General features: G+C 41.8%; 1 protein-coding gene across 1 annotated transcript in view; it reads right to left on the bottom strand.

The window, feature by feature from the left end:
• The window catches only part of cip2a (cellular inhibitor of PP2A), a 30019-nt gene that overhangs the window by 2997 nt on the left and 12452 nt on the right, over positions 1 to 14570 (bottom strand). Inside the window, exons 11-20 of the mRNA XM_062441843.1 lie at positions 10532 to 10771; positions 9629 to 9791; positions 9326 to 9473; positions 6760 to 6859; positions 6442 to 6560; positions 4566 to 4749; positions 2711 to 2785; positions 1816 to 1926; positions 1032 to 1229; positions 286 to 398 (exon numbers count right to left, since the gene is read on the bottom strand). Coding sequence (XP_062297827.1) covers positions 286 to 398; positions 1032 to 1229; positions 1816 to 1926; positions 2711 to 2785; positions 4566 to 4749; positions 6442 to 6560; positions 6760 to 6859; positions 9326 to 9473; positions 9629 to 9791; positions 10532 to 10771 — 1451 coding nt within the window. The remainder of the gene's footprint in view (positions 1 to 285; positions 399 to 1031; positions 1230 to 1815; positions 1927 to 2710; positions 2786 to 4565; positions 4750 to 6441; positions 6561 to 6759; positions 6860 to 9325; positions 9474 to 9628; positions 9792 to 10531; positions 10772 to 14570) is intronic.

A 14570-nucleotide genomic window follows, 5' to 3' on the forward strand; every position in this document is an offset into this window, starting at 1 on the left:
CATTATAGTTCCAACTACCTGCTGATCATTTTTTACTTTAATTAATAAGTTGATTGGTTGGTTTATGTAAAATAATAAGAAAATAATGATAAATAACATAAACTGAACAAATATAATTACACTCATATAAAATGTAACACCTTAACTCAATTTCAGACATTTTTTTAGACTTTGAATATCAAAAACTAAATTTTAGAAGATCCGCAGGAACCCTGAGTACATGCCGATGATTTAAGGATTACAACATGTGTGTGTGTGTGTGCGTGTGTGTGTGTGTGTATTTACTTGTCGTGTTGCAGCTGCAGAGCTTCGTGGTTCCTCCTCAGGGCTTCGCTCTGTTTAGTGAGGGAGATGTGAGCCGACTGCAGCTCCTTCAGCAGCCGATCGTTCTCGTTTGAACCTGCAGAGGAGAGAATGAGCCGTTACACTTTACACACCTGAAATAAACCGCTGATCCCAGTAAAACCTGCACACACACACCTGACAGTTTGTTACCTATAGTCTGAAACTCAGTAGGAACACTGTTCACATTTGGGTATTTGATTCATTTAGCATGAGCATGAGAAATGTCATGGTTGTGGATATAGAAATCTTATTTTTGGTTTACAGAATACTGCTTTAACCTTCGTGTCGTCCTCCCGGGTCAAATTGACCGTCTGTTTTGACTGTTCCTTCTTTCCTCCCTCCTTCTCTCTTTCTTTACTTCCTCTCTCTTTCCTCCCTTCCTTCTTTCGTTCCTCCATCCCCCTTTCTTCCTTCCTTCCTCCCTCCTTTCCTCTTTTCCTTTCTCCCTCCTACCTTCCTTCCTTTTTTCCTTTCTCCCTCCTACCTTCCTTCCTTCTTTCCTCCCTCCCTCCTCCCTTCCTTCTTTCCTTTCCTCCCTCCTTTCCTTCCTTCCCTCCCTCCTTTCCTTCTTCCTCCTCCTTCCTTCTTCCTCCCTTCCATCCGTCCATCCTTCCTTCCTTGACTCGAGGACAACAGGAGGGTTAACATCCCCCCCCCCTTATGTTCCTCTTCCTCTCTGCCTCTGACCTGTTGAGCAGCGTGTTGTAGGCTCCTTTGAGTCCTTGGTGCTCCTCTGAGTCCTGCTGCAGCCGGGCGTTGTGCTGCAGCAGCTCCTCCATTTCCGCCTTGGAGCGCTCCACCTCCAGCACCTGGCTGCCCAGCTCGCCCTGCAGGTCCTCGCGCCGCCGCTCCGCCTCCTTCAGCAGACAGCCCAGCTTACGTGCCTGCAGACACAGAGCGGAAAAAACAACTGTCAGCTAGAAGAAAGGTGATGAGACTCTCTGAGGTCAATGCATCTTACTTTAAAACGTTAAAGCTTTAGTTCTGGTTGCTCAGTTTATTACAAAATGCCTTAATTGCATCCTATTAACTGCTATTTTCCCCCCATTTTAATGTCTGTCTAGTATAAATTATAAACCAAAATGTAATTAATGATGTGTCACTTTAATATTAGGAGTACTTAATAACATTTTGAGTTTTTCTACATTTTAGAAATTGATGCCAAAACCAAATAAAAGACAAACAAGAAGAGGGAATATCTTATTTTTCTGAATTTCAAACAATTATTACATCCAATAACAAACAGCCTCTTTGATTCGATAATTAGTCCACATATTAAGAACAAGATTAAATAAGGTTGTTAAAAAAGGTTTATAATGAATAAATGTATTCTCTACTGTGGGGACGGTGAATGGTGTTAATATAGAAATGTGTCAACCTTGTCACATTTTTATAATTATTATTTAACAGCCCCGAAGTTTCATATCGGTGCATCTGTAGCTTGAATATGTGTGATTGTGTGATTCTCACCTCTGCCTCGGCCTGAGCTCGTTGGAAGCGATACTGAGCGATGAGACGGTCGGCCTGAGAGAGAGCCAGAGCTTTCGCCTCCAACAAGTCCTGCAGACGGCTCTCTTTAGACTGGACGGAGGAAAGAAACCATCAAGACAACGTTTCAATTATAAAGATCTCACAGCTGTCATTAACATTACTTTAACCTTCCTGTTGTCCTCCCGGGTCAAACTGACCCCGTCTCTTTTGACTGTTCCTTCTTTCCTTCCTTCCTTCCTCTTTCTTTAATTTTTCCTTCGTTCTTTCCTTCCTTCCCTCTTTCTTTGCTCCCTCCTCCTTCCATACTTCTTTCCTCACTTCCTTCCTTCCTTCCTTCTCCTTTCCTCCATCCTTACTTCCTTCTTTCCTTCCTCATTCCCTCCTTCCTCCCTTCCTTCCTTCTCTCCTTACTTCCTTCCTCTTTTCCTCCCTCCCTCCCTCCTTACTCCTTTCCTTCCTTCCTTCCTTCCTCCTGTCCTTCTCTCCTTACTTCCTTCCTATTTTCCTCCCTCCCTCCTTACTCCTTTCCTTCCTTCCTCATTCCTTCCTTCCTCCCTCCCTCCTTACTCCTTTCCTTCCTCATTCCATCCTTCCTTCTTTCCTTATTTCCTTCCTTCCTTCCCTGAGGACAACAGGAGGGTTAAAGACACACACAAATACTGCAATCCTAAACTGCGGCAACACAATGATTCATTTTAATTAGCCTGCATTAGAAGATACTTTGGTAAACAATCTGCCACGTTTTAAGTCATATTACTCATAAAACACAGCAGCAGGATTTAGAAACCAAGCAGGAAATTGAGGCATTTTTCCTCCATTTTTATTAAAGTTAAATAAATAAAAAAAAAAGAAGATTAAATATCGTCTCATTTACCGCCAACGCCGAGAGCTTCTGTTCATAAAATTCGACGATCTCAGACACGTGTGAGTCTTTAGTTTGATCCTGAAGCTGCAAAAACAAAGAGAGTCAAACATTTAACACCCAACAGATGAAAGAAGCAACTTTAATAATTATACCAACACTGTGAAACAATAAAGATGGAAAACATCTGTATGAGAATTAAAAGGATAATAATGCTGGAAAAGGTTGCTGCTCTACACTCCGTTAGTCCGAAGTGAAAGAAGAAAAATATAATTTGTACAATAATGCATCTTAAACTTTAACCTTCCTGTCGTCCTCCCGGGTCAGATTGACCCCGTCTGTTTTGACTGTTCCTTCTTTCCTTCCTTCCTTCCTTCCGTCTGTCCTTCCTCCCTCCTTCTCTTTCTTTCCTTCCTCTCTCTTTCCACCCTTCCTTTTTCCTTCCTCCATCCCCCTTCCTTCCTTTCCTTCCTTCTTTTCCTCCCTGCCTCCTTCCTTCCTTCTTTCCTTTCCTCCCTTCCTTCCTTCCTCCCATCTGTCCTTCCTCCCTCCTTCCGTCTCTCTTTTTTTCCTTCCTCTCTTTCCAGCCTTCCTTTTACCTTCCTCCATCCCCTTTCCTTCCTTCCTTCTTTTCCTCCCTGCCTCCTTCCTTCTTTCCTCCCTCCCTCCTACCTTCCTTTCCTCCCTTCCTTCTTCCTCCCTTCCTTCCTTCCTTCCTCCCTTCCTTCTTTCCATTCCTCCCTTCCTTCCTTAACTCGATAACAACAGGAAGGTTAAACATCCTGCAAAAGGTTTAAAAATATATATTTTGTTTACCACCACTACATCTGTTTAAAAGCCTTATTTCACACCTTCTTTTAACTGATTACATTGTTTTTAACTTCACTGTAACCTTCTCTGTTTTACTTGTATGTATTCATTGTTTTATTTTCCTATATTTACCTGCCTAATGTTGTTTTGCATTGTTGTTGTTGTTGTTTTCGACGTCATTATTAATGAGGATTCCTCATCAGTTGTCGTTTAAGGTAAAATAAACCCTTACATAATGTTTTATTATATATTTTTTTTACATTTGAGAGCTGTAAAAACACCACATATACTTTTCTTTTAGCTGAACTTTTCCTAATGTGACCCTCAGTAAACAAACATGGAAATAAAATGCATGTTTTTTTTTTATTTCTTGTGCAGCTGATACACATTTTTATATATGCAAATGTACAAATTTAACCTGCATATTCTATAAAATGTTCTCCTGGACCATAAAATAGTGATTGTGAATGTCTTTTAATCAAAGTGAAGGATTAATTAAACCTCTATTAATGACTAAAGGGGGAATTTATGAATGTGAATTAGTGTAGATATTAATTATGAGTCAGAATATGAACAGTATGTAAAAGGGGTTAATAAATAAATGGGATTTTCTGCTGTACTGTTTTACAGCTGTGGGGGTCAAAAATAAAAATGATCTCCATGCATTTTAGCTGTGAGGTCATTTTTACAAGTTTTAGCCTCGTTCAGATCACACTGTGCATGTATGTGTGAATGTATGTGTGAATGTACGTGTGCATGTTATGCATTTGGTTGTCCACACCTTTTAAAATTAAAGTTGAGAACAGATGCATGAGTGCGGTCACGTATGGTTTGCAGCACTTTTCGGCTACTTTATTACAAAAGTGAAATGTGTTAATACTAATTTTCTTCCTCTTATACAAAGTGATATAAAACACCACTGAGTGCAACAATGGGACAAGTTAAAAATACCAAATAGCAGCCATAAAAATATATTAATCTAACATCAGGATGAACTGATAATATAAATTAAAAGGAAATCTGAGCACACATCACAGTATTTTAAGCTTCATTGTACCTCCAAACCGTTCTGTATCTTCTCCACCAGACTGTGGACGCTCCTGCTGGTCACACTGGGAGAATCCAGCATGTTACTGCCGTTCATCCTGGGAGGCGGGACTTCCTGCACTGCGACGCGCTTGACGGACAGCTCGGCCTCCCTCTGGCGGTAGGCGTTGTTGGCGGCGATGCTTTCTCCCAGACTGGAGAGATAAAGGTTGATCAAATTAAACATCAGCTGTTGTATTCTATTATATTATATTATATTATATTGTATTCAATTCAGCAACAGTAGACATTTAGTAGGATTTTCTCTATTAAATCATTATATTAAACTGCTGAGGCGTCTACTTTAGCACTCAGTTCATGCACTTTTTTTATTATTCCACTTTTTAAATCTTATATTGTGCCATTTATTCATTTATTTATATATTCAGTATTGCAAATTTCCTAACTTTTATTGCCTATTTTCTAGAGATGCATCGTTAATCTTGTAACAATGACAAATAAAGTACTTTAAACTTTGATAATTCAGTTGGATTTTATCTGAAATTGAGCCTTAAAATACAAACAATCTCACTTATTTGAGAGTGAAAACACAGATAACAGTAATTTTCATATATAGTCATCAGTATTAGGGCTGGGCAATTAATCGTAACAGACATTTAGAAACTCTAATCTTGCTCATGTCAATTAATTGTGGTGTTCACTGTTGCCATGACAGCAAAGGTTGCATATCTTTAAGGAATTTGAAAACTTGCCTCCAGTGATCATTTTGACCCAAACCATGATCTTTACATAGTTCTAATCAAGTTAAACTAGACATTAACCACAGCGTCACACCTTAACCCTCCTGTTGTCCTCGAGTCAAAGAAAGAAGAAAGATGGAAGGAAAGATGGAAGGATGGAAAGAAGGAAGGAATGATGGAAGGGAGTAAGGAAGAAAGGAAGAAAGGAAGGAAGGAAGGAAAGATGGAAGGATGGAAAGAAGGAAGGAAGGAAGGACATATGAAAGGATGGAAGGATGGAAGGAAGGAAGGACGAAGGAAGGAAAGATGGAAGGATGGAAAGAAGGAAGGAAGGAAGGACATATGAAAGGATGGAAGGATGGAAGGAAGGAAGGACGAAGGAAGGAAAGATGGAATGATGGAATGATGGAAAGAAGGAAGGAAGGAAGGAAGGAAGGACAGATGGAAGGAAGGAAAGAAGGAAGGATGGAAAGATGGAAGGATGGAAGGGAGGAAGAAGGAAGGAAAGGAGGAAGGAAGAAAAAAAGAAGGAAAGGAGGGAGGAAAGAAAGATGGAAGGAAGGATGGAAGGAAGGAAGGAAAGAAGGAAAGATGGATGGAAGGAAGGAAGAAGAAAGAAAAGGAGGAAGGATGAAAGAAAGAAGGAAAGGAGGGAGGAAGAAGGAAGGAAGGAAAGATGGAAGGAAGGGTGGAAAGATGGAAAGATGGAAGGAAGGATGGAAGGAAGGAAGGAAAGAAGGAAAGATGGAAGGAAGGAAGGAAGGGAGGAAGGAAGGAAGAGAAGACAGATGGAACGATGGGAGGAAAGAAAGAAAGATGGAAGGAAGGAAAGATGAAAGGAAGGAAGGAAGGGAAGGAAGGAAGGAGGGAGGAAGGAACAGTCAAAACAGACGGGGTCAATTTAACCCGGGAGGACGACAGGAAGGTTAAAACATCATTATTTTCACTCCCTAAAGATCCTCATGTGAGGGCAGCAGTGTAAAATACAAAACTAAAGAAACTGTGAAAATACATAATCGTTCATTAATCGTAATCGAGGTTAAAAGTTCAACTAATCGCCCAGCCCTAATCAGTATTTCCTTTCTTTTTTCTATGCAAGAGTTTATTTATCAAACAACAAAGATTGATTTCCAGTAAATGACTCACACCAGCGAGGGGAAGTCAGGGAGGGGAGTGGCTTCAAACAACAGAGAGAGTCCAGTCTGCACTCGCTCTCTGTGGTGAGACGTCAGAGCGAGAGACAGCGGAGTCACGATCCTCTGGTCCTAACACACACACACACACACACACACACACACACACACACACACACACACACACACACACACACACACACACACACACACACACACACACACACACACACACACACACACACACACACAGAAAATACAACAGGTGTAAGAGAATATTTGGGAGATAGAAATCTTAAAAAAAAGAGGGAAAGAATCTCTCTTTCTTTACCTGTAACATCCTGTAGAAGCTGGTCTCCATGTCTTTCACCTGCTGCCTCAGTTTGCTCATTAACTCCAGAGACCTCAGCAAGGCTTCTGCACACACCTGACTGAGAGACACACACACACACACACACACACACACACACACACACACACACACACACACACACACACACACACACACACACACACACACACACACACACACACACACACACACAGACACACAGACACACACACATACACAGCTGAGTATCTGCATCAATACGTATTTAAAGAAGTAAAAGTAGCAAAGTCACAATATAAAAATACTACCAGAGTTGAGAAGACTTTTTGCTTACTGATCAACATTATGATTCATTAGTTCATCGTGTTTCTGTCCAATATTCTCTCTCTTTTAGCTCTGTGTTTTTTACTCTCTACCAACTTCCTGAGGGAAATATCTAAATGCTCAACTATGTTCACCAGCTAGTCTACAGATAACTGTGTCTGTGAGCAGGTAGAGTACAGTGGTTGTAGAGAGAGAGAAAGGGGGAGGGGGAGAGAGAGAGAGAGAGGGAGAGAGAGGGAGAGACGGAGAGAGAGAGAGGGAGAAAGGGAGAGAGAGGGAGAGGGAGAAAGGGAGAAAGGGAGAGAGAAAGAGAGAGAGAGAGACAGAGAGAAGGAGAGAGGGAGAGAGGGAGAGAAAGAGATAGGGAGAGAGAGGGAGACAGAGAGAAGGAGAGAGGGAGATAGGGAGAAAGGGAGAAAGGGAGAGAGACGGAGAGAGAGAGACGGAGAGAGAGAGAGAGGGAGAGAGGGAGAGAAAGAGATAGGGAGAGAGAGTGAGAGAGAGACAGAGAGAAGGAGAGAGGGAGAGGGAGAGAGAGAGAAAGGGAGAAAGGGAGAGAGAAGGAGAGAGGGAGAGATGGAGAGAGAAAGAGAGAGAGATAGGGAGAGAGAGAGATAGGGAGAAAGATAGATAGGGAGAGAGAGGGAGAGGGAGAAAGAGTAAGTCTGTTAGCAGGTAGAGTAAAGTGGTTGTTGTTTTTTTTTACAGCTTTCTCTCTGAAAATGACGCTATAAGAGCTCTGAGAGTGAACCAAGACAGTAAAGTTGCAGCCGGACAGATAAACAATGAGCTGAAACTCAACTATAAAGCTCCGTAAAGTCAAGGAGGAGCTGCAGAGTTCATCAAACACATTACACACACTGACAGTCTTACATATTATTAGATTATAATTGCTGATATACTAACAGCAGCATTTAATTATGTGTATTATTATTATGCAATGCTTTTAAATAACTCCTAAATAGATGTAACAGAGTAGAAGTAGAAAGTAGTATGAGGTAAAAAAGCCTCTGAATTGAAGTAATGTGCAGAACATTAGTAAAAGTACTGCAGTGTTTCTCTTGTCTAATATTATCACGCTGACAGGAAACAGTTGTGGCTTTGAGATGGAAACATGAACGGCCTGCTGCAACACGTGAGCCGCGGCCGCATCATACTAGAAGCACACAGAGAACTAAAACACATCATATTATATAATCCCACACTTCACCAGTACAGGTACTAGCATATATATTAAACGTCCCCCTGCAGATGTAACGAGGAAGCAGAAGCCTTCAATGTGTCTTTAAAATCTATTTATACTTTATTTTATAGCTGCATTAGTCGCTTCTTTACTTTACTTCTTTTTATTTAAACCACATTTTCTACAGTTGTACTTTGCATTTTGTACATTTACCCAGATTGCTTCTATGTTTATTTCTGTCCCTGATTTAAAAGATGTGCAGTCTATGACTATAATTTATATATGAAATAATCTCTTACATGCTTAGAAATGATGACTAATGTATCATAGAATAACGCAGGTATGCCCAAACCTTCTCTAGACCATTTGCATTGACTCTCAAGGCAGAGAGAAGCAGAGGGAGGAGAAATCAATCATTTTCCAGTTTTCCAGCACACGTGGGAAACTGTCTACATGCTGATTTTAATATTTCTACTAAGACTGTTCGATTAAACCCTAAAAACAGACAGCGACTGAGCTTTAAAGACAAAAACCAGGGGGCTCAACCTCAAAAATATCAAGTTATTTAAACAAAGGACGCCTCTTCTACTCTCAGAACTGTACAAGTAACCTTGCATTGCAGGGATGTCAAACATACGGCCTGTGGGCCAGAACCATCCCGCCAAGTGGTCCAATCCGGCCCACTGGATAAAATGCCAAAAAAGTTATTTAAATTAAGTTTTTAATCTCTCTCTCTCTCTCCCTCTCTGTCTCCATCTCTCTCTCTCTCTCCACCTTTTTTTTGTCAGACTAATAATACAAAACCTAATGATACTGAAATTACAATCAAATAAAAACAGAGAAAAGAAAGAAATGACTCAAACAATTAATCAAATACCACAAGTTTAGCTAAATCAATCATCAGTGACACATTTCAGTTCTTTTGGATCGTCTACATTACTTGTAAAACATAAAATATTAATATCAAAAACCCCAAAATGACAATAAGTGTAAATAGTGATAATTAAAGGGAATCCCAATATAGATGGAAACAGAATAACACCTGCAGCACTCGCTCACCTGAGATCGTTTTCCGAGCCGGGAGGCAGGCAGGTGAGAGGGTTGTTGCTATGGCAACAGGAGAGGAGGGACTCGACCTGAGAGAGGCAGAGCTTAGCGCTCACCTGACGGGACACGACAGACCTGGTGGAGTCCTCGGCACACAGGAGTGGACGAGTTAAGGCTTCAATGTACAGGCGAATGAACACACACACACACACACACACACACACACACACACACACACACACACACACACACACACACACACACACACACACACAGACAGACACACACACACTGATGGAGCAGTGTGAAGGATATCAAGCAGCAGGCCGGTGACGTATGTGATTCGCTGGCAGTGTTTTCTCAGGTGAGCGTCTCCCTGCGAGGGGTCGAGAACCTTCAGCAGAGACAAAAGGACCGGGAGCAACATTTCCACAAAGCTCAGCACACAGTCGGATACGCTGTCTGCTCCCAGCGCCTCCTGGAGAGAGAGAGAGGGAGGGAGAGAGAGAGAGAGAGAGAGAGAGAGAGAGAGAGAGAGAGAGGGAGGAAGAAAGAGAGAGGAGGGAGAGAGAGAGGGAGGGACAGGGGGATAGAGGGAGGGAGAGAGAGAGGGGGGGAGAGAAAGAGGGAGAGAGAGAGAGGAGGGAGGAAGAAAGAGAGAGAAGGAGGGAGAGAGAGAGGGAGGGACAGGGGGAGAGAGGAATGGAGAGAGAGAGAGGAGAGACGGAGGGAGAGAGAGAGGGAGGGAGAGAGAGGGAGAGAGAGAGAGAGGGGGGGAGAGAAAGAGGGAGAGAGATAGAAGAGAGAGGAGGGAGGAAGAAAGAGAGAGAAGGAGGGAGGGAGAGAGGGAGGGACAGGGGGAGAGAGAGAAAGAGAGGGAGAGACATAGAGAGAGAGAGGGAGGGAGAGAGAGAGGGAGGTAGACAGAGAGAGAGAGAGGGAGAGAGAGAGGGAGAGAAGGAGAGGGAGAAAGTAAGAGAGAGAGGAAGGAAGGGAGAGAGGTAGAAAGAGAAAGAGAGAAATATTTGTATCTCAGCCACGTTCTACTGCATCGAAATCAAAATGCTAATGCAAATAAGTAACATTCGATAACCTTTAATCCAAACATGGGAACAAATTATACCTCATGTGCATGTAATAGCTTTTCCAGTGTTCAATTAAGTAAACGAATAAAGTCAAATTTGAATTCCTGTGTCCCAGCAGGGCCACCGTACTTACCTCCAGCAGCTCATTCAGCAGCAGCAGCGCCTGCAACGAGCAGGACTCAGCGCCCTCTACAGGCGAGCTCAGCCACTGCACCAGGGCCAGCCCGCTCTCTGCCTTGCGTCCTCCGTCCGGTCCCGTGCCATGCTTGCGTCCTGCCGCTCTGAGTTTGAGTCCCGCCGGTCTGAAAACAACCTCGCACAACGACGAGCGCAGACCTGAGACGCTGCACATGGCCAAGAGGAGCTCCAACACCTGCAGACACGAGAAAAACAACATCTAAATGAAGGCTTCAAGCTTCTCTGCACACTGTTAATAAAGTTATGACATATATAACTATAAAAATAAGCCTGTGTATAAATACATGTGTGTGAAATGACAATAAAGAAATCTTGAATCTTGTCAAGCATGTGATGCACGCTCCAGCTGTGTCTGCAGCTAATGAAAATAGACCTGTTGTTGCTGTATGTTGTGCAGGCGGGTTCACTGGTGGGTGCTGATGCAGTGTGATTAGAAGTATTTCGGGACACTAGTTTGAAAACAGCAGCAGATGTTGAAGCACGATATGCACAAGCGCACAGATGAGCAGCTTTTATTGATCTGTGGCAGCGACACACAGTATGAGCACAGATGTGTGAAGCTTTAAAGATTCACTAACTTTGTTGTTTTTCCACTGGATGGATCAGAGGACAGTGAGCTTTGTGAGACTCACAGCGACAGCTCTGATAAAGAGTTTTTGGGAGTCCAGTAAGCACACAGCTACACACTGTATCAAATATGTAAAGTTACTGTGTTCTTTAAAAGGTTTAATTTGAACTCATAGTCTAACCCGAACCCAGTCTGAGTTAATATAGCGGTCCAGTTCAGTTAAAGCGACCCTTACCTTTGTTACTTTATTTAGGTTAAAATGCTATTAATAAGGTAATGGCTCTAAAATGTTAGAGAGATCCACCAGGCATAGAAACTCATCATTATTGCATTCTCATAATGTTCTGTGAAAACTCCGACCAATCATATCATTCGGTCCGAATGAGCGACCTGCCTGTTTTCCCCTTCCGCAATATGTAATCGTGCGTGCACCCCCACCCGGAAGATAGTCTGTTGCGGGTCCACGGCATTATAATACATGCATGATCCACGGAGATAGCCGTAAACAGACAGTAGCGACTGACAATGACCGACAAAAGCGGCCCACGGCTTCCACCTCCAGCCGCTCCCACGGGGAAAAAGAAAGCTACATATATATATGGTGGGCGTTCGCGGAGGCGGGGGGGTGGAGGGGAAAGTGCGGGGGTGGGACATAGGAGGGAGGAGGGGTTGTTGCTGTTCAAGTTTTTTTCAAAGTGCTGTGTGAAATGCAAGAAAGGTAAGAGTCGCTTTAAGCAAATTACTACCGGACCATTAACCATTAACCCAACACACTGTTTCAGTTGTAATATGTGTGTTTTGATTGCGTTTCAAATAATTGTAAATTGAAAGGTTTTGGAGTATAAACTTCAGTGTTTACAAATGAATAACTACTGGTGCATTCAAATAAACCAGCCTTTAATAGAAAAGGGTTTATCCCCGCATGACATCATCCCAAAATCACTTCTGCAGTCTCCACTCAGGACGAGCACAGTGAGGAATGGAGGACACTACTCACTTAGCCAATGTGACATGAATAGCCTGTTAGCTGCTAATGTATAGCCTCTGCAGTATTGCTAGTGTGGCAATACTGAGGTCAAAGGTCATGTTCATGCATTATCATGATAAGTCCATATATAGACATGATGATGCTGATAATTACCTTATTGTACGATAAGTTGATAATTATTGTGACAGACTTTATTCTTTCTTTGTTACTCAGCACCTGCAGAAATCCCGGATGTGCATGTGCCCACTGATACTCGTTAACGCTATTTAAACAAACTTTGATGCATATTAGAGCTGGGTGATATGGCCGATAATGCAGCCTTTAAAAGCAGGAAAAGACACTTCTTCACTTCTTCCATTTGGCGATATTACGATTTACAAAATATCACGATATCAATATAATATCGATTTATTGCCCAACCCTAATTCTTTTTTTTCTTTCTTTTTTTCTATAAGCACGACGATGAGTATTCTTTGTCATTGGTCTGATTGTACTATTGAGACACTCTGCATCAATATGCTGTGGTCTGTTAGTAGCCGGTACAGCCGGAAGGCTTCATGATGGTTAAATCCCCTCAGACCACACAAGAGGAACATCTTACCAGTACTAGGTGTGCAGTGTACAGAATAAGCCAGCGGTCAATGCAGACGCACCTTTTTAACCATCAAACACAGCTCCTTTCTTTAGTGGTGGTAACGTTATATAAAGGCTAGCAGAATAAAGTATAATGTGAACCAATTCTTGAGATAGTGCTCTCGTTTATTAATAATAGTGTTGTTTTAGTTTTTATACATTTTTATATCAGCTTCCTTTTATTTAGTGAAGTCCGTTTTCTGTGAATTGTGCTTGAGTATCAACTTATATTTTTCTAAGATGTTGAATAAATCTTTGGTTTCGTACTTTTATAGCATAACACGATAATCTCTCTTTCACGCCTCCAACCAGTTCAGAGCACAGCAGCTTGTCCTCTCACAGGTTTTAACCAGGCGGGGAGTTCCGGTCCTCTGAAATGAGGCCAACGCGGAAGTAACTTAAAACTGCATTCTATCAAAAGGCCACCAGGGGGCGACCGTTTTGGTGTCAAAAGGACTTCCGTCTCTATACAAGTCAATGGAGAATTCACCAACTTCTCACTTGATTTCTAACCTCAGTAAACGTTTTCAAAATGTGTTTATGGTCTCAATCGCTAGTTTAAAGCCTTCTTCAATGCAGTATGATGTTCATTTGGGACGATTTTATATGATTTTATATGTGACGATAAAGCAGGGTATGCATTAGGGCGTGGCTACGTCGTGATTGACAGGTTGATTGGTTCACAGGTTCAGGAGGGTGCTTCATGCTCCTCCTGATGCCCATATAAGTAGAATCCCTGTTTTTATTTTTCCCAGCATGCACCGGAAATGTTCAAGATGGCGCTGCCCAGATCCGATACTATTGGCCTCCGAGCAGCAGTCCACAAACCAATGGGTGACCTCACGGATGTTACGTCCATTTCTTATATACAGTCTATGGTTTTAACAGATGGCGTCACATCACCCGAATCCTGGCTTCTCTCCACTGACTCCCTGCTGCTCAACACTTTTAAAGCACATCTGGGTCTATGATATATATATATAGCTTTGTATATGTAGAATTAGAATTAGTATCATATTGATATTCTGTTACTTTTCCCTGTGTGCAGCCTTAGGAGGGTTTAGCTTAATTTAAATGAGGCCTATTGACCACAACTTCCTGAAAATATGTGTGAAAACTTGTGCTGATAAGTTAAAATGGACGTTAGCTTAAAAAGGTCTTGCACAGAATTGGCTGGTATACGATATGCTTCACAAACAGCCAAGACCAAAGTTGCACAGTCTACAGGAAGTTGATACAGAGACTGAGGACAGTGAGCTTCAGGAGTTTTTGGGACTCAGTGAGCACACACAGCTACACTCTGTATTAAATATGTAAAGTTACTGTGTCCTTTAAAAGGTTTAATTGTAACTCAGTCTAACCCGAACCCAGTCTGAGTTAATATAGCGGTCCAGTTCAGTTAAATCAAATCATTACCCGACCATTAACCATTAACCTGACTCACTGTTTCAGGTGTAATATGTATGTTTATAAATGAATAACTACTGGTGCACTTGGACTTTTTTGCACAGGTTTTATATTGTTGCTATTGTGCCCTATTGTATATATGTTTCTCTAAATTGTTAATTGTTTTCATTTATCTTTATATTTATAATACTGGGCAGCTGGAGGACTGCTCCAACAGAATTTCATGGTCTTGTGCAATGACAATAAAGATTGTTCTATTCTATTCTATTTAAATAAACCAGTCTTTGATAGAAAGGTGTTTTCCCCCAAAACAGACTGCGTCTTATACACTTGTTTTTACTGTATCTAGCTTTACTTTTGCCATTTGCGCAGTTGTCG

The sequence above is a fragment of the Scomber scombrus genome, chromosome 20 (genome assembly GCF_963691925.1).
Source record: "Scomber scombrus chromosome 20, fScoSco1.1, whole genome shotgun sequence".
Taxonomy (NCBI): domain Eukaryota; kingdom Metazoa; phylum Chordata; class Actinopteri; order Scombriformes; family Scombridae; genus Scomber; species Scomber scombrus.